This window comes from Corvus cornix, chromosome Z (assembly GCF_000738735.6).
Source record: "Corvus cornix cornix isolate S_Up_H32 chromosome Z, ASM73873v5, whole genome shotgun sequence".
Taxonomy (NCBI): domain Eukaryota; kingdom Metazoa; phylum Chordata; class Aves; order Passeriformes; family Corvidae; genus Corvus; species Corvus cornix.
Window position 1 is genome coordinate 24,256,053 of NC_046357.1, and position 26,290 is coordinate 24,282,342.

Consider the following 26,290-nt stretch of genomic DNA (forward strand, 5'->3'; position numbering starts at 1 on the left):
GAGTTCAAACACTACCTCTGTGAGAAAGAATTACAGTTTGGATAATACACCAATTTGCCATGGGAATAGTTACTGCAGGCAGTGATTTTTGTACTTTTTTATGGGCCAGGTTAGTTGTTTGGTTAAATGCAAGTGCACTGCATTCCCCTCATGATGCAAGCTTTTTCCTCTTATTATTATTAAGCAAATGATACTACTATAACTTATTTTTTAAAGTACAAGTACTCCCAAAGTAATCATTATGGTGTGATAGAAATATACTCTTTTCCAGTGTCATTTTAATATCACTGTTATTTCTGCACAGTATGGGTCTGCATACTAACACCTTACAGTGACATAATTGTGCCATGATTTCTCATTCCATATTCCTGCCTGAAAGCTCCCACTTCTAAATTAAGTGAAAAGTTTAAGCATCATGTCCATTCACTTTTTTATCTCCTCTGTCCTCTGTGACGACAGTAAGTCTCTGTGAGACCTGTAATCCTACGGTGCTCGGATTGCTGGATTGAAGGGTTAGAAAGCCTAGAAAGGCTCATAACAGCAAGCATCCACCTGTAAATACTTTTATATACTTCTGAAAGAGTTAAGAATGCAAGCTGGGCTGCAGGGGATTATTTAAAGTGGTATCTAAGTGTCTGACACTGCTTTTTTTCAAGAAGACTCCCACAGATTTTCTGTAATAGCCTGTCAGACCATATCACAGCCAACACTGGGAAAAAAAACACTTCCAAGTACTTCCCTCCTGTGTCAGCTTCTAGCCAAACCAGGAACAACAGGACCCAAACTCTGGTTTTGAAGAAGAAGACCACCAGTATGACACCTTCTTGGTCTCAAGAGGGTCTTAGATAATGTATGTCATTAAAAATATTTGTAATCTATCTTAGATGCCTCTGTTGTGGTGGAGAAACTTTAACACAGCATGGGGTTTGTCTTTCTGAGGATGGGAGAAACGGAATGTAAAGCAAACACTGTAAAGCAGGGAAGGCTTTATGTCCATGTTATGTGCCACAGCACCCTTCGGCAAGAAAAAGCAAAACAGCATGGGTCAGGAAGGGCAACGTGCAAGAAAACAGAGGAACACAGGCACAAGGCCTTCGACTGGACGGCGCTCTCAGCTCTTGCAGAGGTTTCTCTGCTGACTGTCAGGCTGGCAGCTTCCTGAGATTTCCTACAAGCACTGACCTTGGCATGCAGAGGCACAAGAGAGGCTCAAGGACAAAGTGAGGAAGCGCCCTAGGGAGGACAGTATTGCAGAGAGAGAAATCAGCTGTCTCACCCTGTCCATGTGGAGGCCAGAGGGGTCACTGCATGAGCCAAACGAACGGAGAAACGACGTCATTCTTCAGGCAAACACTGGGTCTTTGTGGTAAAAACGTGCCAATGTCCAAGGTTGCAGAGGGTGTTGTTCCTGAGTGTATGATGTTTGTCCAGCAGTGCCTGTGCTGTCCTTCCCTCCAGGAGTACTGGTCTGCAGGATGGGGAGAAAGAAAATAAAGCAAATAATCCAAGTCTATGGGTCTGGACTTGCGTGAATGGCTGTTGTGTGGATTCATATAAACTGCAGTGCTGGTACACTGCTTGTACAGCATCAGTATTTTTCACTGAAAAATTTTTGCTAAGCAACACAGAAGTCTGTATGTCGCTGCAATATGGGTGGGCACGTCAGTGGGATTTGGGTGGAAAATCTGGCTTGCAGCTGTGCACCTCCATGTGGGCATGTCTGGTCTGACAACCATTTTTTTCACATGTACACTGTGTTACAGGACATCAGAACTTGCTCTTTCATTAAACCTGACACTGTAGCATCACATTTTGCCTTTCCATATACCAACTGGAAAAGGAAAATATGTTTCCATGCTAGACTTTCCAGTGAGGAAAAGCAGTGTAACTCTTAGGAAATCACTGAAATGGCACCAGCCTGACAGAGCTCAAGAAGCCTTGGGGCAATTCTCTCGGGTACATGGTGTGACTTCTGGGACTGGTGCTGTGCAGGGCCAGGAATTAGACTCGATGGTCCTGATGGGTCCCATCCAATTCAGCATATTCTGTGGTTCTATGAACTTTCCAACACCTGGACATCACTTACAGCTTGTTGCCTGCTTGATTAAATATCCCTTCCTGTCGATTAGGCCTGAAAGAACACAAAGGCCAAACATCAGAGAACATCCTTCCCGAAGGAAATTTTCACACATTCCGCGTTTCCCGGCACGGGTGGGTGGGGGGTTGAGGGGCGGACTACATTTCCCGTGAGGCTTTGCGGGGCGCGACGGAAATGCGTCACTCGCGGTGGCCGCGGGAAGGCGCCCGGCGCGCCTCCAGCATGGCGGCACTGCGGGCGCTGCGGGCGGCGAGGCAGCGGCTGCCGGGCTCGGCCCGGCGGGGCTCAGGGGCGTTCTGGGGCGGCCGCAGGTACCCGCAGGGCACGAGCTGGGGGTGGCTTCTGGCCTTGTCCGCATGCTGGGCCTTCACCGGGCCGTGGCCCTCTGGAGGTCACTTAGCCGGACACCCCCTGAGCAAGTCCCTCAGGATTTGTCCAGGCGGCTTTGGAATGCCCTTAGGGAAGGAGACTCCACAGGTTCAGCAAGCGCCCACGAGGTGCACTGCTGGCGGGCGGGTGCAGTGGTGTAGGGTTGGAGCCTTTAGAGCTGTTACTGCTTTTATTACGAGTGGGAAAAGAGGGATTTCACAGGAATGAAAAATAATTCCTCTCTAACATTTTACGTGAAACCACGCGTGGGTTGTTGACTGAGTTGTGGCAGATGAGAAAGTCCAATTTTTTTACTTAAACTGGTGATGATGTTTTTTACAGGTGGGCACTGATTTTTTTCTGTAGTAGTGGTTATTTTCTGTTGTGGTTTTTATCCACAGCAAATTAGAACATGGAGCTGTAACAGGAAACAAGTAATTAGTCGGGTTAAAGTGCTGTTTTCACTCAGACCAGTGAAATAAGGTGAGTGGGTGGGTGACTGCCTGGCAGAGGCAGCCTGTGTGGTGAGCAGCACTTGGGGAAAGCCAAACCCTGCCTGGGCACTTCTGTTCCTCATGGACAATGGACCTGCTGTGTCCATGGGATGTGTGAACTGTCTGGACTGAGTCTGATTTAAATCACCATGAGTACAAATGTGCTCTGACTCTGTCTTGAGTAGCCCAGAGGCTGAAAATGTTTCTGTTCCGGTGCCAGCAGGAAGGAGGAGAAAGACGTGGAAGCAGACGGAGCAGCTCCTGAGAAGGAGGAGAGGAGTGAGCGCAGCCTGATCTGCCCCCCGCCGCGCAGCCGGAGCTACCTCCCTCCCGAGAACCTGCGGACCTGCCTCGAGTCCCACGTCAGGGAGGTCTTTGGGCCGTGTGTCCCTCGAGGACTGGCAGCAGACTCCCTTGAGGGAGACCAGGCTGAAGCATCGCCTGCTGGCCCAGCTGGCCGCAGAGCTGGGCCACGCTGTGCCCAACTCGCGGCTGCACCAGCTGCGCCGCGCTGGGGACGTGCTGGGTTTCTATCGCACCCCTGTGAAGGACGGGACCAAGCTCGATGAACTCGCAGCCGGCAGAGCTTCCCCCGAACCTGAAAATCATCTGGCAGCAGTGAGTCCCCGTGGAGCGTCCCCGTGCCTGGCTTGTGCTGCAGGGCAGCAGCAGAGCCCTCCCGCTGGGGTGAGGTCTGTGAATTTCACTAATAAAGATTCACTGAACTGTGCTTGGGTTTGGCTGTTCCTGTTCTGCTCTTTTTTCCCTGCAGACCAGTTCTGGTGAGGCACTGGTGCAGCGTGGGCGCTGCCAGCTGCTCCCTGCCCTTTCCCTGCTGCCAGGCACTGACAGGATCCATTGGGGATCAACAAGGGGACCATCTCCACAGTTTCTGCCCTGCACCTCTGTGCTGGTTTTGGGGTAGAGTTAATTTTCTTCCCAAGGGCTGGCATGGGGCTGTGTTTTTGACCTGTGCTGAACTCAGGGCTGATAATACACAGATGTTTTTGCTAAGCAGGGCTTGCACAGAGCCAAGGCATTTCCTTCTTTTCTTACTACCACACTGGTGAAGGACTGGGGGTACATGGGACAGCCAGGACAGGTGACCCACACTGACCGAAGGGATATTCCGGACCATATGGCATCAGACTGAGAGTATAAAATGGGGGAAGAAGAAGTAAGCAGGGGACATTTGGAGTGATGGCATTTGTTCTCCCAAGTTGCCGTGATTTATGATTGGACCCTGCTCTGCTGGGGATGGCTGAACACCTGCCCAGCCATGGGAAGCCGGGTATTAATTCCTTATTTTGCTTTGCTTATGTGTGCAGCCTTTGCTTTCCCTATTACATTGTCTTTATCCCAACCCACGAGTTTTCCAGCTCTTACCCTCCCAATTCACAGGACTATGCCAGCGTGCTCCCCACTGCTCACACTGTGGCTCACACAGATCTCCTCCTTTCCTTCTGTTTCTCTGCTGTGAAAGCCAACACCCACGTGGCCACTCCTGGGATGTGCTTGGCAAGCATTGGAGCACAGATGCCAAGCTCTGGAATGCTTTTTCCAGGACTGATGAATGGGACTGTAGCTGTCTGCCTGGCTGGATTTCTTCAGCCTGCTCCTGTTTGCCCCAGATCTGGCTGTCAAAACTACTGAAGGAGTTGCCAACATGACTGGTGTGAGGATAAGTCTGTGTTACCTGTTCTAGCCTTCAGGATGCTGTGATCTTTCCATTTCCCTTTCTCAAAAGGAAAAAAAACCAACCTCAAAATATTTGTTAAAATATTTGTTCCATTGACCTGTTTCATATTGTCCTGGGGTGACTTTATGATGTGTATCCCATGTCGCTGCTCTATGCCCAGAAATTAACTTTGTGCCTTTCTATACCTCTAAACTGAGTCTGAGAGGGGGAAGGAAAAACTGAGCAAAACTTCTTCAAAGCAGTTTGCAGCTTGTTCAAGGTCACACAGAGATAGCGTTTTTTTCCCAGCTGCCACAGGGGAGTGAGGAGGCACCTGGATTGCTGCTTCCCAGTCAGCTTCTGGCCAGTTGTTCAGTTCCTTTTCTCCGGAGAGAGACTGAGAGTTGAACTTTGCTTTTCCTTCCCTGGAATTTCGGATTTTCTCCCTTTTCTGCTGGACTGCTTCAATATCAGAACACATCGGGAGGACTTTCCACCGAGCACAGAGGGCCTGGCCCTGGCCCAAGCCCCAGCTCCGAGGAGACCAAAGGGAGGACTCTAACACTTTCCCAGGTTTTTCTTCACAGCGAGAGATTTTATTATTTAGCATTATTTTCCTTTCCCGTGTGTTTGTTAAATAAATAGTTTTATCTCCTTCACTTTCCTTCGAGGAAAATTTATTTTTTCCCGAACCTGGTGGGGGAGGGGTGGTTGTGCCTTCTCTCAGAGGATATATTTCTAAATTTGGCCAAACCGGAACACATATCTTACCATAAGTCAACAAGGGCTCTTACAGAATGAAACGCTCAACATAGTCAAAATTTATGTTTTCTTTACAGAGTATGAAGCATGCTGGGTTTTACAACACACAATGCAGTTGAGTTTCACTTTACTTCTGCTTTTACCTAAATTTACTTTCACTTGAAAACATCAAACCACTGTGTACTTGCAGTACAGTGTGGCCCAAGTAATCTGTGAATTTGTGGAACATGCCACCAGACTTCACAACTTTACATCCCTGAGTTGTGGATCAGATGGGATACATTCTCCTTAAGCATCCAGACAGTTTCTACTTAAAGGAAAAAGTAACCATTTAATTATTTTCTCTGGAGATCAGATGTCTGCTTTTAACACTCAGCATTCACACAACGTGTTCCAGCCAAGTCAGAAATTTTAAATCAAAGTGCTGTGTTTGCTGTGAAGTGCTGGGGTTTAGTTTTAATTACTTTCCTTTTTTTATTATTATTTTGAGTGGTTTGGGTGTTTTGTTGGTTTGTTGGGGGTTTTTTTGGGGTCGGGGTTGTGGGGTTTTTTTGTTTGTTTTTTTGCTTGGTGTTTGGTTCTTTTTTCATAAGTTTACACATAAATTCCTGTACATGAAAGAGCAGTTTATATTGTAATCTTTTCAGAATTACAGTCATGCAAAGCAAAACAAGTGTTCATTAAATTCTGAAGGAGAGAAAGTTATTTCCCATAGCATTTTCTATTTCTAGAATGCAATCAATAAGTTTGACTGTAATGATTGGATCTCCTCTTCCTGGAGATTTCACAGCCTTAGAAGAAAACAGATCCCTGCAGAATAATTTGGAATAATTTATATCTACACAACTGTGGATTCTTTGGGATTCTTTCTACTTCTGTTGGCAAGTGGAATAGTGAAATATCAGGAACACAGAATTTATTTACTGGTTCTTCAGGCAGTCAGATTATAATGGAAAATATAGACAAAGGTAATAAATTCATAATGGAAAGCTGCACAAGGACACCAAGCCTCACGTCTTCATTTCCCTGTCTACTGAAGCTGGAAGTTTCTCTTTCTTCCCCTTCTGAACAGGGGGCAAAATCTTTGCCAAAATCAGTGACAGGATCTTTTCAGTTCATGGGTCTAGAATGAGAGCAAGGCAGGAAAGCCGAAGGTTCTTAAAAAAAAAAAACCTAGTAAAGGGTAGAAAAAAAAGGTCTTTTTTTGCTACTAAATGTGCCTGGAGAAGGTGAACAGTTGTTTTGTGTCAGCTTGATGAGGAATTGGGCCAAAATCAAAGTGTTTTGGAGGATGCAGTTCAGCCTATTTCCTGTTGTGTGTCCATAAAATGGACTTGTCGGAGTGTACTGACCATGGCATTACCAGGCAGATAAAAACAAAGACAGATAAAATTAATTTTGCCTGTAATCTATAACAATTATATATTCTCTTAAGATTTACAAACCACAATAAAGGATGGAAATTATAACGAGCAAATACGTAGTCTAAGGGATGTAAGACTGAGAGATCACAGATCATAAATATGGATCTTTGTTCACAATATGTGCACCTGGCTGTCTTCTGCTCTTTAGGTTTTCTTGTTTGGGTTTTTTCTTCGTTTTTCAAAATAGCTGAACAGACAGTTGAACGCAGATGACTGGCTGAGGGAAATTAGAATTTTCTTTCATTCTTATTTTCCTATATAAAATAGTGGGGAAAAGGAAGAAAAAAAAAAGGAAGAGGAAAAAAATATGCTGGATGCAGTTCTGGTATGTTAACGTGAAGGAAACTGCAACAAGCATTGACATTTTGGCATTCAGAACTTGCTTTTACAGGGGTTGAAGTGGTGGAACGTTAATATTCTTCACTTTCTCCTAGTGAAATATTTGCTATAAAAGTGTAAATGAAGACCAAAGAGCTTTTTCTCCACATCAGCTTGCCAAAACGCCTGGATTCGTGTTTATATGTGTTTGCATCACCGGGTTATCCTCCCGAAAAGACAGCTCTTTTCCACCCGGACACACACCGCCATTCCCTCATTCCACACGGTCCCACAGCATCACGTGACGAGGGGGAAGGACTCCTCAGGGCAACGGGTCCTGGCAGCTGTACGGGCGGGACAAATAACTCCGCTGCGGGAGGGAGGGATGGACGGGACTCCCGCCGAGCTCCGAGCAGAATCTCGCTGCTTTCTGGTTCTGATCCCCGCTCGGTGAGAGGCGAAGCGCACCTGGAGCGCACTGGAACCTGGCGGAGCGCGGGAGCGCACGCAGCTGCCAGGACCTACCCAGAGCTCTGCTGCGCCTGTGCGGCCCGCTCTCCTCCTCACCCTCCTCCTTATCCTTCTCCTCGTCGTTTTCCTGATATTCTTTCTCCTTTTCCTCTTTTTCTCGTTCCTGCTCCTCTGCGGCCATGGGGAAGCTGAACGTGGTGATGCTGCGGTACCTGTCCCGAGAGCACTTCAGAGTGCTGACCGCGGTGAGCGGGCACGGGCAGCGGGGCCGGGCCGGGCCGGGCCGGGCGTGTCGCAGCTGGCGGCGGGAGGGGCCCGACCTGTGGTGCCGCCTGGCTCCGCGCTGGCCTGTTCTGCTGGGGAGGGCCGCTTCCGGGCCGGTGTTTCCTTCGGCCGCCCGGCTGGGGAGGATCGGGAAGGGCAGGGGGTCCGTGGGGACGCTCGGGAGTTTTCTGGGGATGCCCAGGAGGGTCCCTGGGATGCCTCTGGGGTCGCTGGAGATGGCCGGTGGATCCCTGGATATGCTCGGGTGGTCCCTGAGGATGGCCGGATGATCGCAGACCCATCACGGTGAGGCAGCATCACCAGCGCCTCCGCTCTCTGTGCTCCCCGTGACTGGGACTAAAATCTAATCAGCCACTCATGTTGTGGCACTGAAGAACTTTCCAGGGTGGGTTGTTGTACGTAAGCTGCCAAGGAACAGTGAGGCAAACTGAAACGTTTGTTAAGTCTTAAAACTTAGAAAACGAAGTCTCAAAGTCTATAGTCTTTAAAAATTGCATCCTTGAAAAGGGATTTTACTCTTGAGTGAGATCTGATACTTCATTGTTGAACACAGGGCTGACAAATCTGGTTTTAATTTTCTTTTAGGTGGAAATGGGCATGAAGAACCATGAAATAGTTCCTGCTAGCTTAATTGCTTCCATTGCCAGCCTTAAACATGGTGGCTGTAATAAAATTTTGAGAGAGTTGGCGAAGCACAAACTTCTGGCTTATGAACGAACTAAAAGTGAGTTTGAATTTTGTGTTGGAGTCCCTTTCTCATCCTGTCCCCAGTGCCTCACAGTGGTACCTGCCCAGCAGGTTGGGATGTAGGAGTGACCAGAGTGTTTGCTTTCCCATCTCTTGGACTTAGCCTGGGAATGTGGGTTTGTGCAGCACCAGATGCTGTGTCTGCTATGTCTGTTTGTAGCTGTAGAGGTGACAGGCAGAAAAAAGATTCTTTTTTGTTCAGAATAAGGTAAAAAGAATCATCACATCACAATCAAGTGCATATAGGAATCAACTGAAATGATATCCTCACAGTTCTGGAACAGACTTGGACCTTTCACCACCTCAGGAACAGCTGCTGAAGCAGTTTTTATTATCTGCCGTGTGACAAAGTTGTGCAGGCCTTTCCCCCTTCCCTTCACCCTTTTAGTTGGATTTGGCCCTGAAAACACAGCAGGGAAGTATATGGGAAATACCTCTCCCTTTTGTCCCAGTTCTTCAGAGGACTGAGGATTGCTCCAATCCAATTTAAACATCTCACCATTCAGTTGAATTGGGCTGATAAGAGCCAAGGGGTGAAATATTATATGGGTGTTACGTATTTTAGGAAACAAGAAACAAAACTAAATTGAGACTTACTTTAAATATGATGTATGCATAATAAGGAGTGAAATGTGGTTTATTTTTTTCATAGCTGTCCAGGGTTATCGGTTAACTAATGCAGGATATGATTACCTGGCTCTCAAAACTCTCTCTTCCCGACAAGTCATCAATTCTCTGGGAAACCAGATGGGTGTCGGCAAAGAATCAGGTAAATTAAAATAACATTTTTAATAATTTTTTTAAGCAAACACATCTGCAATATTGCAAATATTTTGCTAGAAACTAGGGGAGCTCTCCTCTGGTTAGGCAGATCAGTTAATCTGTCAGACACCAAGATGTATTTGAACATAGCATGTTCAAGTGCTGTGTGAGGCTACATTTGAGTATTTTTGCACAAAAGTGTAGTTGCACTTTGCCCATTTTGTCTGTTTCTTAGTTCATCATTTAAAAAGGTACTTTGCAGACAGGTGCTGCTTGTGTTGTGCTTTGTGAAGAGTTTCAAACCATTTAACTAAAAAATAATTTCAGCTTTTTCATCCCATGTAAAAATAAAGTAATAAAGTAAAGTAGGCTCAAAATTATTGGAACACTATCTTGGTTCCTCTTATGTGCATGTATTTTGACACAGAATGTGACTTCTGTAATTGGAGAATGGGATTATTTGGGACAAATGCTAGAAATTAAATTTAGGGTATTTGTTAACACTTTAAATTAAAGGATCTGGTTCCTTGAGTTGTCTGTCCACTCAGCAGGAAGGAGAAGCTGTTCCAGGGTGTGGCTAAGAACACCAGAACACTGAAAGATGCTTCAGATCCCATCAGCATTTTCTCTATTGGAGTACCATGAACTCTTAAACAGTAATTTCTTCATGTTCAGATCTCTTATACACACAATGTAATTAGCTGCCTTTGCTAACTCTGGTAGAACTTTTGTGTCAGGATCAGTGAGGAGTGAGGTAACAAACTTTCACTGCACTTTTTTGGCTGGCTTGTTAGATATCATTCATTTCTTAGATCTGTGCTGAAGATAAATGTCTTCTAGATATTTATATTGTTGCCAACGAAGAGGAGCAACAGTTTGCACTGAAATTGCACCGGCTGGGGAGAACCTCCTTCCGCAACCTGAAAAACAAACGTGACTACCACAAGCACAGGCACAAAATGTCCTGGCTGTACTTGTCCCGGATAGCAGCAATGAAAGAGTTTGCCTACATGAAGGTAGGTGGCCACTCACACAGTGCCAGCAGTGGTGGGACACAGTGGAAGATGCCTCTCAGGCTGTCTTTTCATCAGTTTGTGTTTGCAGTGCTGGTAGGATTTGTGCTTCATTTTTTCTTTCCCCTAATGGACTTAAAGTACACATTTCAGAAACTTTCAATGCTACATGCTTTGTACACTTCCCAGTGCCAAAAATAAGCTTTGCCATGGAAATAACATGGAACAGAATCAGGTGCCATGAGAGAATTTCAAATTTACATCATTATTTATGGTAAGACAATCTATATATCACCAATTCTGCAGTTTTTCCTTTCAAGTTTATTGCATGAACTAGGAAACAGCTGTCATTTTTTAAAATTAATCTATTTTTTATTTTACCAAGCTTTCACTTGTTGCTGTGCTGTTGAGAAATCTTTCAGATCAAAACTGGTGTTTTGATCTAAAAAGGCATACTTAGTTCTGCGCTGTGAGAAAAGATTTCATTTCCAAGCATATACTGCTACTCTTGAATTCTGTGGTTTTTTACTTGCTTTAAAAAACCACAGATATTGTATAGTGATGAAAGATGATAGCTGAAAATTAATTATTAATAAAAAACTAGTTTTCCTTTCTCCTTCTGTGCTATCCAAGAGTAATATATACATAAAATATTATTTTCTTGTTCTTCTGAAAAAGAACCATGATGGATTCTCTCAGTGGCCTGAACAGAGAAAGAGAGAACTGACACCATAATTTAGAACTTCTGTATTGGTCCAGGTGGTCCAACTGGTAAAACCTTGTGTGGTCAGAACTCGTAGGAATGTAATTGTGGGGGTCCGTTTCCCTGGGCAGAGGGTTGGGGCAGGATTAATTGAGTGCTGAAAAACAGTAATAGTATAATACTTAAGCAACAAAAACTGTATTTATGTTGCTTTAGCTTAGGACTCTATCTTAGGAAAGTTTCTATCTTAGAAAAGTTCACTGGTAACAACAGAATGAGTAAAAAGAGAATGAACCCATTAAAAAGTTGACTGGATTGAGTGAATGACTAAATTTGTGCTAGAAAAGGCAAACAGGAGAGCTTCAAAATATTATGAGCCACCTTTGGTTAATTTTAAGTGTGGTATAATGCTGATTATTACTATTTAAGAATGAACTTTTTGTTTTTACAGCAACTGAGTATAGGTTGACTAGTCAGGCAGGAGTGTATTGGCAGCAGCTTGATGTAGAATTCTTTTCTAATGCCCAACACCCTATTTCCAGTTATCTGCTGCTGATTTCTCCAGCTAATGTACTGGATAAGGTTCTGTCATTTCTCCACCCTGTTGTGGTTTTCTTGCAGATGCACAGTTATTAAACCTTGGGCAGTCCACTCAGTGTCTAAACTTAGGAATTTTATTTTTCTTGGCAGTGAAAGTTCAAATGGCTGTGAGGCTGTTTTCCTTCTTAAGCATGTGATTGGGGCAATATATGCTGCTATCATAGTGATATGTACTGCTTATCTTAGATGTGCGTTTGTCAGTATATGTAATATTTTCTTAACTATTTAATTTTAAGTTTTCAGTGTGTTTTCTCTTTCCAGGCTTTGCACGACAGAGAATTTCCTGTTCCAAAGCCCATAGACTACAACAGGCATGCTGTTGTTATGGAACTTGTTGATGGATATCCTTTGTAAGTAGTGAAGCTTGAACTCTCTGTGTTACAGGGACCCTAACAACCCTAGGAAAAGTAACAGGGTTAGGGTTTTTCCTTGTTTTATACACAGAAATTGCACATTCTGAATGTTACTTTATATACAGAGTATTGGATATAATATCTGTCATGTTCTGAGCTCCAGTTTGTGATCCTTACTGTCTTAATTCAGTTGAGTTTGTAACTCACTGTTGTAGAACTTCTGCTCTGTTTATAGAGAATACAATGTATAATCTGGTTTTGCACCTTTGAGAAAGATTATTTTTCTTGAGTTTTCCAAGCTTTAAAAACAGTAAATATTATTGAGGTTTGTACGTGAAGGGTTGGTTTGGTTTTGAATGCAAAAGGCCTGTCTGTTTCATACAATATACAATAACCCAGATCCGATCCCAAGATTTAAAGTGTTTAGTAATAGAACAAACCAGCCCACGCTCCTGTATAGTATTCAAGATCTGAAGTTTAATCAAGAGGGAATTAATTCCAAAGTATAACAGTTGAAGAGTAATGTGGAAAAGACTTGATTGTGTTTTGTCTCCCCACCTTCATTTGTTTAATAATTCCACATCCATTGTGTGGAACACCAAGTTCTTGTGGAAGTCTGCAGTGGAAGTTCACTTTTTCTTCTTTTCCTAACATAATCTAGAAAATCTGATTTTATAAAAGAAAATGCAATGGCCTATTTGAATTTCAGTGCAAGAAGACTTAGGTTCTACTGACATGATAAGATTACCTAAAACAGGAGAAAAAGTTTGCTGCCCTGTTATTTACATAATGCATTATGACAGCAGTGCTCCATGGGAGACAGTGAGTGTGAGTTTAGATGAGGTTTAGCCAGGGTATAAGGAGGTATTCTCTCCTCTTGAGGACAGAGGGGCAGTGGCACAGGTTGCTTGGGAAGGTTTCACAGGCTCTCTCCATAACTGGAAGTTTTCTATCCTAACTAAACAAAGCCCTCAGCTTTGGTCTGTCTCTGATTTGACTCAGCTTTGAGGAGGATGCTGGACCAGAGAGACCTGAGGGCCCTTTTGACTTGAATTACCCTGGCATTCTGTCAGATGTATTTTGTGTACTTTATTTGTATTTTTAAATGAGGTCTTTCAAGGTTCAGAATATTTTATTTAACTTTTCAGGTGCCAGGTGCACCAAATGGAAGATCCTGCTGCTGTCTACAGTGAATTAATGGATCTGATTGTAAAACTTGCCAATCATGGTCTGATCCATGGGGATTTCAATGAGTTTAATCTCATCTTGGATAATGACGACCATGCCACTTTGATAGATTTCCCTCAGATGATGTCAACATCGCATGCAAATGCTGAATGGTAGGTTTAGATTTAAATGTGTTTTCGAGGTCAATCTGACAAATGTTGGTGACAGCAAACAGTCAACCATGACTTGTTTCCATAAGTCTTTTCCTGAATCCTTTTCTGCAAGCACAAGTAATGTTCCCAACAAAGAATGAGGAGAAATGTTTCTGCAGAATAAATACGTGATTAATTGCTTCTCAGAGGTAATAATATTGTTCTGTTAAGAAATGCTCAGAAATAAACTGCATCCAGTTTCTCTTCCTAGCCTTTTCACTTGGGATCACTAATAGGAATAATTTTCAAATAAAACCATGCTTCTCATTGCAATAGCCTTCACTGATTTTTAATTTGTACAATTCTGTATTTTTTACAGGTATTTTGACAGAGATGTTAACTGTATTAGGGAGTTCTTCAAGAAACGCTTCAACTACGAGAGCGAGCTCTTCCCAACATTCAAAGACATCAGGTAGAAATGACCAGATGTGTTTGAATTGTTCTACTTATGGCAGTAGTGTTGGTTTTCTGAGAAAAATGGATGCTTGTGAGAGATGCCTGTGGGAGAAATAAAAAAAAAAATAAATAAAAATAGGCCCAACTGTGCAATTTTAAGTTACATTTTTGTCATTTCTGTTGTGTTTTCTCCCAAGTTACTGTAAGTGGTTTTCTAAAGCTAAAGTGTGCTTTAAAATCCTCTGCTGCCTTCTTTATTTTCTTGCAACCAAGGAAGAGACATCAATCTGAAATCTTGATCCAAATGTTAAATGTCCAGGAAATTTTAACAGTGATGCAGAATCAGCCTGTTTGACAATTCTAATATATTGAGGCTTAACTTGGGTTTCCATTTATAACTATTTTTAAAATGCTTGTAAATAGGGTGACTGCCTCCTCAGGCATTATTACATTTAAACTTTTCTTCCTAATGTCTTTTGCTCCTTCTGAAAAGTTAACTGATTTTTCACTCATTTTAAGATGGAAACTGTTGCAATGAAAACAGTTTTATTTCATCCTGAGCACTTTTCCTAAGGAATTTCACATTGTAATCAGCCTTCGTATGTCAGACCCTTTATTAATCTGTTTGCTTAAGCATGATTTGAACTTAAATCCAAATGTTATTCCTGCTAAAGTAAAATGATTTCCTGTAAAAAAAACCAAACATAAATGCAGGTTATGGAGATAGAATCATCTTCTGGAGAGTTTTCTTCTCTCGGATTACATTCTAAGTTAGTACTTTATCTAAAGCTCAGCACCATCACGTGGTGTTTTGTGTGTTTCAACAGAGTATATCTTCTTTATTGATAGTGTGGGTAATTTTAGTCTAGCTTGATTAGGATTTTAAATCCAAAATGTAGTATATTGGTAACTTGGTTTATTGAATTTAGCATATTAAAAGAAAACATTCCTCTTTCACAGGAGAGAGTGTTCTCTTGATAAAGAGATTGCTGCCAGTGGCTATGCAAAGGAGATGCAGGAAGATGGTGAACTGCTTTACCCTGCAAGTTCTGACGAGGATGACAACACAGAGGTGTTAGAACTTGCAGAAGATGCTGAGAAGGAGCTCAGGTTCTTCAGCAAAGATGAAGAAAACAGTGAAGACTTCACATGTGAAATGGGTGATTTCACTGAAAGCAGAGCCTCTGACAATACTGTGAGCAGCAGTGAGGAAGAGGCTGATGCAGCTGAAAGCAGTGAAAATACACAAACACTGAATATGGCAGAGTTGAATTCAGCCTTGGAAAAAGCTGAAGGGCCAGCTGTGCCATGGAAGTCCAGTGAAGATGCAGAGAGTTCTGCAATTACTTCCTCTAAGGGCAAAAGATTAACTGAAAATGCTGGTGAACTGGAAGATCAGGCAGGTCAAGGAGGGTGCTGTGAGGGTAAGGAGAATGAAGACGAGTGCCCTGAGCTGGTCAACTCATCAGCTTTAAATGAGGAATTCAGGCATTACAGGTAAAGATTCACATTTACTGTCTAGGAGCGTGGATCTTCCCCCCAAAAATGTAAATCTTTCAAGCAGCTCAAGAAGAACTGCTCTTCAGCTGTCCTTGTTTAAACTGAAGACTAAAAACTTAATTTATTTTGAAAATACTGCTGTGAATACCTTTCCTATTGGTATAATGATTGTCCAGCTGTGTTGTAGTATCTAATGAGAAAATAGGTCTTGCACTTCATAGACCAGCCTATTTTCTGTGGTGGATTTTTCCCCCTATTTCTTCATTTCAGCTAATATTGATAGTGAAGTAGTTCTTGATGTTAAAATACTACTTCTAAAGACCTTTTATGAGTAAGTGTGTAATTCAAATATTTGTGTCAAAGGCAAATGTTCCGCTGCTCACTCACCTGAAGTTATTAAGAACAAGCTCCTTGCAGTCTGTCATTCAACTATATTGTACTGTGTGTTGTTCTGGATTTTAATTCCTTTCCTGACAAACTTAGAAATTCCTGCTTGCCTTCAGACTAACCCCTTGTATGTGAAAATCTGTTTCCTGAGTTTGCCAGCCCACCTTGTATGTGGATACAGAGATCAAACTGATACTCTTCCTCATTTGCTTTTGCACTTCAGTTAAGTGATTGTCAAAACACTGTGCAGGATCTAAAGCGTTTTAGTGCCCTGAGGTTTCTCTTCTTGTGCTCTATATTTATGTGGCTGTTGTGCTACAAATTCTTCCTTTCACAAAGTGCCTGTCTTGGACAACCAATGTGATTATTTAAAATAAAACACTTTGTAGCACTTGCATGTTCTGTTGCGAGTTTTCAAGTTGTAGCCCAGAAAGTGAAGACTCAAACATGGTGCTTATAAAGGCAAAGGATGTTTATCTTGCTAATGGAATAACACATTGATTTGTTTGTTTCAGTAATGAAGAGTGCATCATTCCCGTTGCTGGGCACAGAACAAGGACTAAGAGCATCACATCAGTCAGAAGCGTTGGGAGCTGTTCAACCATTCCTCCAGTAAGTATTATTTTGTTATGCTGTCATCTAGTTTACCCTCAGACCACCTTAAATTGCACATAGCTGTTAGTACCTGTTTCTGAAAATGTACTCTGGTATTAATCATCTTTAAAAACACTGTTACCATCTACCTCTCCAGTTTGTCTCTCCATTCCTACAGAAAAATAGGATTGATACGGTTTACAGGGAGTGATTTCCAGCACTCTCCTTCATATTTTGCTTTTTGGTCTCTCACTGAAGCTCCATATCAACATTAACAACTCTCATTTACCCAATAACTAATTTATATTAATGTATGTTAATTCACTAACAGTATCAGTTAATCCATTTCTGTTGCTAACCACGATTAATATTTTTTATTTTGAACCTGGATACTTGAGTCTAGGTTTAATTTGGCCTTTCTCACCTGTCTTCTTAGAGATTTCTTCACATTCTTTTCTGAAAGATTTCTGTGAACTCTCATTCAACAGCAATCTCTTTGGCAATTTGAATTTGACCTTCTGAATTACATAAATCAGGACGTTTTCAGCAGAATTTAATGTGCTTTTCTTCAACCCCAGACTAGGCAGTAGGTGATATGTCTACCTTAGCACCGAGAATTTTGCAACATATGTAGGTTGTGATGATGGAAAGACTAGTGAGTGTTTCCACCAAGTGCTGCAGTTCAGCATAGAATTTGGTGAATTTACATTAGATTACATGTCATAATGGTGTCTGCCTTGCAGAATTTATTCTAGCAGGTTCCCAGCACAATATGATTCCACCATGATGAAACAGATGAAAGTAATTTGATTTCTCTTTTTCTTCCAAGAAAAAATACGCAAGTGTGTGCCACACTTGGCATCAGTGTGGCAACTTGAGTTAGGACCATGCCACAGTCTGCCAAATCCTGGCTTCGTTTTTGTTACGGGTAGATACTGCCATCACAATGGAGAGCAGAACTCAGAATGAGGCAGAGGTGCAAATAACAGATGAAATTTCATAGAACTACTTCAGTTTGATGGAATGGGAAAACTGGAGGAGGGATTGTAAATCGCTAACTTCCCGTTTCTCTTAGCCACACTTGTGTTAGAGTTGTTGTTTTCCAGTAGAATCAGTCATATTTAGGGGCATATCTAAACTTCAGAATAATCAGGGTGCTAAAAAAAACAACACAAAGCAAATAATTACTGCTGGACATGGAATGTTCTACAATATTACTAGCTTTTACATTTTGGTGGAAGGCCTGTGTTCTGCACTGAGAGGTGTGGGTCCTTTAGCATCTCTGTAAGAAACACACTTGAAGTTTAATTTTAAAATTAAAAAGGATTTAAAATGCTATTTATTATAACTCAGAAGATAATAGCACAGATAAGCCCATACCCCTTTAGGTGCTTGGAGTCCTGAGGGTGTAGCACACACACAGCACTCCGTCCAGACCTTGTCCATACCAGAGAATCTCCTTTTTCAGTCAGCTGAGCCATTTTATGATTTTCTCACAAGGAAAAACTTTGTTGATCATTTCTCCAGTCAAGGTGAATATCATGAATATTCATGTTGGTCCTGAAAAAGTTCTGTTGTCAGGTCATGTGCTAAATGATTTAAAGGAGTTTTGATTCCAAATTGTGTGTTTGTTTGTAGGAGCTGGTGAAACAGAAGATAAAGCGACAACTGACCAAACAGCAAAAGTCTGCTCTGAAACAGCGGCTGCAAAAAGGGGAGGCAAATATTTACACCAAACAACGTCGAGAAAATATGCACAACATTAAGTCAAGCTTGGATGCAGCCAATTTCTGGGGATAGCTTATTAAAGCTCACGTGGAACATGAGGAATGTATACAGCTGAAAGAATCGTGCTAATTTACCAATAACCCTTTTATGTAAAGGAGCAATCTCTGCTATGCAAACCAGATATTTTTCTGGAAGTTAATAAACCTCATTCTCGTTCCTGTGACTTTAACTGGGAGGTTGTGTTTCTAGTCAGAACTCTTGACTGTAATTTACATTGTATCAGTAGAATTGGTTAAGGTCATGATAGTAATTCCCAGCAGTGTTTTGTCATAAATGAATTGTGGTGTGTTTGTTGTGCAGAGGCACAAAAAGATTTTTTCTTTTCCTCAATTCTAGATGCACAATTATTTACAGAAATGTAAATTGGAAATACTTTCTGCTAAGTTAGTCAGATATGACTTTAACTTCAAAAAACTTCCTTTATCTTCAAAAACTTGGGGAATTAGATGTAACAAAACTTGGTTTCATGTCTGAAATAATCACTTAGTGCAGGATGTTGCTTATTTGCTGTATCTTAGAAACATAAATAGGAGAAATCATTAAAATGTTTGTTGGCACAAGCACATTTTTGAAGTGCTGTTCTACAAAACAATATTGAAGCACAAAAAACCCTACTGCCATTAAACGACTATTCTGAAGGTAAAAGTGGCTTACAGTGGATCTAAAAAGCTAATAATCTAAAATTTGCCTGAATTTTTAATGGAATACTAAATACAACTGACAAAGATCTATAAAAGCATTATTAAGCAGTCGTTTAGAAATCTTTCAGTATTTTGCTTGTGAGACTGTTCAGCCGTCATACATGTCACTGTCATTGGCACAAGGAGCTACCTCAACACCATTCCATTAATATTTCTGTTTTAATCGTCAGTACTGGCAGAGGTGACCAACAGGAGTTTAGTCTCGTTTGTGTATCCATTCTGATCAGTTCTGGACTTGTTTGGTGGATGGTTTGTTGTTTTTTTTAGAATATACAGTGTCTTCACATGACCTAGACAGTACTCAGTAAGCAGGAAACGCCAAAACATTAAAAAGCCCCTAGAATACAATCCCTGGAGATAAGAGTGCTCATTCTTACACCAAGAGCATTCTGCAAACACCAGAGCATTTATCTTCCTAGTTACCATAAGCAGACACTGCTGCTGTTCTACAAGCAGTAGCAGGAAGTTGGATTTTTCACATTTAACACCCCAAACTGTAGCCTGGCATGCGGGTCTGCAGGCGAGGACAGCAGGACGCGCTCCGCGGGTAGGAACGAGCCGCGCTCGTAGCCTGAAACTCCTTCCCTGCCTCCTTTTCGGTCCCCCGGGCATCTCCCCAGCCAGAGCCCCTACCCCGCCGTCGCCTGCCCTCTCCCGCACCTCATGCATGCCCCCGGTTCATCTTCCTTTCCCCCGCTCCTTTGTATGGTCAAGGAGAGATGTTTGACAAGACATAACATTGGCAGTGAGTCCTATATTTTCTTCCTTTCTCAGAAGTTGCATCCTCAGGCTTGTTAACTCCATAATTCTTCTCAAAGAGGTAGTGTTCTAGTGATCTCTATTTTCTGGAGGTTCTAAGTGCAAGGAAGGGAGGGTGAGAATTTTGTAAATGATAGTTAGGCATAGATGACAGATATTTGTCTTTCCATACAATGGAAAGCAAAGTGCTAGCAGAACTCTAAAATCGCTTTATTTGTTACTATGTGATTTAATTGTAATAGATATTTAGATTACGTGTTATTAGCTCAATATTAAATACGTTCCTAGTACAGTTATGACTTTTCATGGTCTACTGAAGATTAAAGAAAACCATGATGTTTTTAAGGAAATACCTCCTTCACAACACTGGTTTCAAAAGCCAGTTGCTGAACTTTTTTAGATGGCTCTCAACAGGGAAGATTTTTTGTCATTTAATCACTACCTTAAATTATCTACTAATATCTTATGAAGGAATCTTTCAGATGTCTTTTTCTATAGCTATAAATCCCTGGCTTCAGAGAAGCAATTCCTGCTCTAAAAACATCCATCTCTCTGCTGTCATGATTCCCAGACCTGTAGCCTGCATTTTCCTTCCTGCTCTGCTCTCCCTCCCGAGTTATCCTGTGGGATTGGGGTGAGACACAGACGAGGCTGTTCCTCTTATCCTCACTATAGCTTCAGTGCAGGTGTGTATTTGCAGAGTGTGTGTATCATTCCCCAAGCTCTGACTCTGTGTTACTCTGGATCTGAAGTTTTCTTCATAAGACTGACAGTATGTGACCTTTGTGTGTGAGCTGAAATTTTGCCTTTCATCTGCTTCAAGACCTTGGGTTGTGCCTCCTCTTTGCATCTGAAATATAAAACCATGTTTATTATGCTAGATATAGACAGACTTTTGATTTCATTTCACCCTTTGTGCCTTGTAACATAAATGACAGGAAGAATATAAAAGGACAATCCTGGGGTTTTTTTGACCTCGTTTTAGTTAAACTGATGGATCATATTTTAATGTGACTTTTCAGATATCATACTACCAGAGGCATCATGTAGTCCAACTTACACTTAGCAATCTGAAGCCCATAAACTTTCCCGGCTTCTGAATATTTGTAGGATGCAATATCCACAGTAAATGGAAAGTTTAAGGGAGGCCTCCTTAAGTCACATGAAAATAACAAAAGGTAACAATGGAAGAGACAAGAGACACTTTCCAGTATGGATATTGTATCATCATATCAGAAACTGTAACATGTTTTCTTTCCTGAAAAACCTTTTATTTTTTTTGAAAGCCTGGCTGATTGAAAGCTGGAGATCATGATCATAAAATTAGTTCTCAGATGGTGCAATTTAGAATTTAATCTTGGATTCACAAAGTGAAGAATTTCTTTCATTATTTGACTGCTGTAAGCAAATGTGACATGCAAACTTAGGCATGTGTGTGAAAAGATGTTCCCTCTCCATATTAGAGTTCAGGTATAATGCATCATAAGCAGAGTCAAGCTATCCTTTTATCTCCTTTAAAAAACCCAGTGTGAGTGTGGCACTAGGAATAAGTGAATTTCATTGTTGTTTTCTGCCTAGAGAATCATTTCACGTCATTTATATTAACATATCTTAGTTGATGAAAACTTTTATAATTTGATTCTCTTACAATATAAAGCAATACAAATTTTTTTAAACTACAGGTCTTCACAGTAGTTAAGCAGAAATAACTTTCTTCTGTTTCATTTTCTGAAACAGTAACTTTTAAAAGACTAGTTTTCCTCTGTTGTAATTGTCAGTAATTTTTTTTTTATATTAATGGCATTGCACTTCAAAGGTATAATTTTATTCTTCGATAGTGTTATGCTTTTGCAATACCCTTCTGGCTGCCTTGCCTGTCCTCTACCTGAAGTTACTCTGCTCATTCTCTAAATCAAACTTATAAGGTTCAAAGTTGAAATTAACTGACCCAAAGCCATAGTAATTTGTGATACATGTCTAAAATACAATAACAAGCAATACTTTTTCATTGTTTTCCTATATTGTTAAGATTTTGTTGGTATGCTAACAATACAGATCTGTGATGTCTTTTACTCTGTCTCTCCTCACACTTTACACTTTTAAAATTTAAAAGAAGACAAATATAGGAAAATTTATAGAATTTATTGAGAGAAAAAAGGGGTGGGAATAGCCTCTAAAAGAAGTAAAAGAAACCTAACATGGACACTTGTAACATAACCAGTTTTATTCAGATCTAGTGGAACAATTTCTATTTATTTCAATTGGGTTAACTAAGGCCTCTCAAGGAGGAAAGGAAAAGCCCCTGAATGTATGTGACATGCTTTTACTTCAATATTTTATTTTTAGTAATAAATGCAGGGTTTTGCCATAGCTTGGTATGAAAATTTTAGGAAAAAAAGCAATACAGCAGTGTCACATGGGGTCAGATATCTCTGCAACAGTGAGCTAAAGTAAAAAGTTGAGGAGGGAGTTATGCTGAACAGAAAAACTGTGACTGGGGTTCTCACTACTAATCTGCAAGGAAACATACAATCTTAATATTTCTGTACCAAACTGATCCTGGTTGAGAAAGGTTGGGTGGGGAGTTTAATTCCAATAGAAGGAGCAAAGGGTGGTAAGTCTGTGAGCTGGGCATAGACAGAACCTGCAACAATGCTAGAAGGTGTGACTGCCCAGAGGGAACCTGTGCAGAACAAAATAAAGGGTTCATGATGGAGCTTGGGCAGCGGCAGGTGGGAATGCTACAAAAAATTTGACAAGTGAGGACTATTAGGAATTCAAGAAATAGTTGTTCTTTTGTCACATTCAATGCCTACAGGACAAGCTAATTCTATACCAGCTCCCACCTGTTTTCACTTCTGTTAAAACAGCCCTACAGCAATTTAAATCACCAGATCTGTTTTGGAACAGCACTGAAGATGAAAAGCACATGGAAAACCAGTACTAGAGTGCAATATTTGTATCTGCTGGCAGTTTTTGCAGGGGGCAGCAGTCCTTGGCAATGAAAAGAGAAATCACACTGAATTGTTGGGCATGTAGGAACTGAAGCAACTCAGGTTCTTGCAGAGAGGTATCTTCACAAAAAGGGCAGTCAAGCCCAAGGAGGTTGTGCAGACTCCATTCTTGGAGGGTTCCAAGATCAGACAAAAATCGAAGTGACCTGGCCTGCCCTTGTAGCTTATCCTGCTCTAAGCAGGAGATTGAACTAAGTGAGCTCCTGAGGCCTGTCCCAACCTGAATTTTCCTAAGATTCTTCCCACTGAATTCTGATTTCCAGGTTTCCCTTCCCCTAACTCCTCTCCAAGGCAGAAACTGATGTTACTCAAATTATGCATAATCATATCCTAATCCACTAAATAATTCCCTAAGGAGTTAATTTCAAAATTTAGTTTAAATTATTCATGTGGTGTGATACATCTTGAGAAAAGACTTGGAACTATTATTAGAGGACATTAAAACTGCTGACATCATAAAATACAACTACACTGTGTTTCAGAAAAATCCAGTGGGTTTTTTTGTTCTATTTTTTTACCCTTTTTCCTTGTCCAAACAGAAATGGAAAGTCAGTAAAATTATGGTACAGAACCAGAACATACAGAATGAGAGCATGGATATAAGGAAATGTTCTCATGAGATTGAGAATGTACTGAGGAACAGATAAGAAGCAGGACACATTATCTTCAAACTGTGAGAGAAAGAGATGAATACTAACAAAGGCATGCCTAGAACACATAATGCAACAAAATGATCAGAGGAGAAAGAATTCCAAGACCAGTGCAGAACTGCACAAAACAAACTAAAAAAAAAGCAATTAACTTGTAGAATTGCAGTAACTTTTTGAGGAACCATGAGCACTCTGTCTTCAGGAGAGATTTCATTCCCTTCTCCATCCCCAGATTCAACTGGTGTCTACAAGGGCTCAAAGACAAGGGACTAATGGAAAAGGAGAGCTTGCTCTTACATCCCATTTTTCTGCCTCTTTACACCCCTTTCAATTTTAATGACAGCACAAAACAGCTTTGAAAAAATGAGCATAATATCCCTTAAATTAATACTCTACATACAATTGTTTATATTCGTGTAACTTGCATATAACACAATTTTTCTTCAATCACATAAATACTTTGATTCAGTTCTATTAGGAAAAGGTCACCTCTGAAGACTTACTGTTTATCAGTAAGTTTATCTCACATGTGTGACTGACAGAAAATCCACTTTCATATTCCTTTTGTCCTGCTAATAATATATAGTATTTAGATATTTTAGAAAAATCAACATCTTTGTGGAAGATTTATACAGAGAATGACCTTGCTAAGTAACTTCTAAGTTTATTATGGAGGAAGATGGATCAGTAAAAGGATCTAACCAGGCTGACTGCTGGCTAAAGCTCCACAGCATTTCCTCAATCAGTTGCACTAACTCTGGGTGACTTGTACAAGGAGAAAGGCACAGACACAACATTTTACCATCAGCATCTACACACTGGTAAAATTCATAAAAACTTGAAGGCAGAGTAGGTCCTCAAATTGCACTGACCATGCACATTCCCATAAACACCTCTGATGATCATAACTGTCTCAGATAGTAGTGACCTTTAGCAGGTCAGAGCAAGCAGCTCCCCAAGAATAAATATAAAATATAAGAATTTAATTCAGGAAACAGAGACAACCATAATCAACTGGAAAACTTGTATTTAAGCAACAAGGTAAAAGTAAAACCTGTTTTACCAAGCAGACTTTGTGCAGGAATAGTCAAACAGCCAGTGAGAAAAACAGTAGAATTAGGGAGAGAAAACTGTAGCAAGTGACAGCCTTCTCCAAACTTGCTTTCACTTTGTGTAAGTAACTGCAAAACCAGCAAACAAAAAACCTTCAGTAATATGCCAGTGTCCAGTGCAAAGCAGTTTTAGTTAACAAAAGTCATTTCCCAACACTCAAAGTGCATGTTAGGTATCGTGCATCTCTCTCACCTAACTGGTAGGCTTGCACAGAAGCACCACTATCTGCCTACATCAAAAAGAGAACAATTTCAGTATGAACACCTTGCAGGCAAAAGCCATAGTCTGTGGAACTTTCATCAAGGGCTTCTGACACTGGTGAGGTGCTGTCCTCTGAATGACGCATTTACCTCCTTTGGTTTCATGTCTCTTACCACAAGAGCTATGACATGCACTTCATGGGGACTGTGATGTAAAAATTTAGGAAAGGAAGACCCTCTTGCTTTCCAGGTTAGCCACAGATGTACTGGGCCCACAGGTGTCTACATCTTCTCCTCCTCAGTCTGTCTGAATCCCTGGGAGACCTTTACAGATAATATTTTAGAGGGAACAGTGCAGCACTCTAAGTCTGCATTAGAACTCTCATGACCAGAGATACACAAAAGGTGCAGCAGAGTGGGCACATTCCAAATCCCAAAGGCACAGTGTGGTTTACTGATCGTTGTGACAGAATAAGGGTTATAAACTATCTGCTATCAGTTACAACCCTATAACCAGATCTGGTTATGAACACACTGGTATCAGAAACCACAAGCAGTAGTATCCCCTTGGAATAAAGGTTACCTGACAGGCACCCTGTGGAGAAGCAGAGGGGTACAACCCACCAGCCATCCCAGGATACACAGGGGGAGTCTCCTCCGACCTCCCTCCCCTCCTGTGTTGTATTTATAGTTTTTTGGAGGAGTGGGAGAAGACAAAGTTCCAGCTGATGTCATTTCATGATTACATTGAGATTGAGTGACTTCAGTTTACACATGTGAAGTATGTACGGGTTTTACTTCATTAGCATATGCAGCTGTGAAAGGTTTTATTGTATTTTGAAGCCGGTGAAACAAAATTCAGCTTTTGGTCACTGGTGGAGCCCTTCCTTGGCTTAGTTCCCATTGGCTGCATTGCTTTAAACAGAGCATCACCACAACACCTCTGTGCCACTCTGTCCTTTGTTTCCTGCCTCTCTCAGGGCAGCACCCCAAGCTCCCTCATTGTCCCTGCTCCTGGGGCTGCAGTTTGTTTCTGGTGAACTACTGCCACCATGGACACTTCCCTTTGCTTTGTCTTTTAATATTTCTCCACAAGGACTGAAATAAAATGTTAGCTTATGGCACCTGTACTTGAAAGCTACAGAAAACGTATGTGAAGACCGCACCACAACCAGATGGCATTGCGGTATGGGCACTGAGAATAGTAAAAAAGCAAGATGAGTCCATGCAAAGTGTCTTACCTAAAGAGTTCTCTAGGAATGCACACTGTTGGACAAAAGCATAATCCAAAAAAAGAAGAGAACTAGTTATTGTGGAAATGTAAGTGCTGTGGATAAAAGCCCACTGACCAAAAAGCACAGAACAGCCTACAAGCATGCCAGGAGGCACCAAAATTTCACACCACTGTACAAGAAAACAGTCTCCATCCAAAAGAATCCCATTTGCAACATACTGGAGGTCTTTAAAAGCCTCTGGACACAACCCTGAGTAATGTGCTCTATGGGACTCTGCTTAAAGCAGGTAGGTTGATGACATCCAGTGACCCCTTCCAACCTCGCCCATTCCGTGATTCTGTGATAATAAACAGCAAGCCCAAATCCCTTCTCACAGTTCCTGTTATTATTTTCCTGTTGGCTTTCAAACCATGTTGTTAACATTGCTCTCAGGCTCACAACCAGATGAGAAAGAGGGGAGAAGACACAGCAAAACACAAAGAACAACTCTTTTAGGC

The 26,290-nt window shown here is 41.5% G+C and overlaps 2 protein-coding genes across 2 annotated transcripts; both read left to right on the forward strand.

The window, feature by feature from the left end:
• Positions 1-2,272: 2,272 nt before the first annotated feature.
• On the forward strand, positions 2,273-3,691 carry LOC104698015 (39S ribosomal protein L50, mitochondrial-like). The gene is given in 4 exon segments (XM_039566991.1): positions 2,273-2,409; positions 3,185-3,353; positions 3,355-3,540; positions 3,542-3,691. Coding segments are annotated over 4 exon segments (534 nt in total). The 3' UTR covers positions 3,584-3,691.
• A 3,945-nt stretch (positions 3,692-7,636) lies between these two features.
• Positions 7,637-20,463, forward strand: RIOK2 (RIO kinase 2). Its single transcript, XM_010413131.4, has 10 exons — positions 7,637-7,859; positions 8,485-8,623; positions 9,299-9,415; positions 10,249-10,424; positions 11,986-12,074; positions 13,226-13,417; positions 13,776-13,868; positions 14,813-15,349; positions 16,255-16,351; positions 17,972-20,463. The coding sequence occupies exons 1-10, from the start codon at positions 7,794-7,796 to the stop codon at positions 18,131-18,133; spliced, it is 1,668 nt and encodes a 555-aa protein (XP_010411433.1). The 5' UTR covers positions 7,637-7,793; the 3' UTR covers positions 18,134-20,463.
• The last annotated feature ends 5,827 nt before the right edge of the window (positions 20,464-26,290 follow it).

Excerpts from the sequence above, each read along its gene's own strand:
- RIOK2 (XM_010413131.4), top strand. The coding sequence starts at position 7,794 with ATGGGGAAGCTGAACGTGGTGATGCTGCGGTACCTGTCCCGAGAGCAC. Across the intron at positions 8,624-9,298 it reads GGCTTATGAACGAACTAAAA|CTGTCCAGGGTTATCGGTTA; the intron begins GTGAGTTTGAAT and ends TTTTTTTCATAG. Across the intron at positions 10,425-11,985 it reads AAGAGTTTGCCTACATGAAG|GCTTTGCACGACAGAGAATT; the intron begins GTAGGTGGCCAC and ends TTCTCTTTCCAG.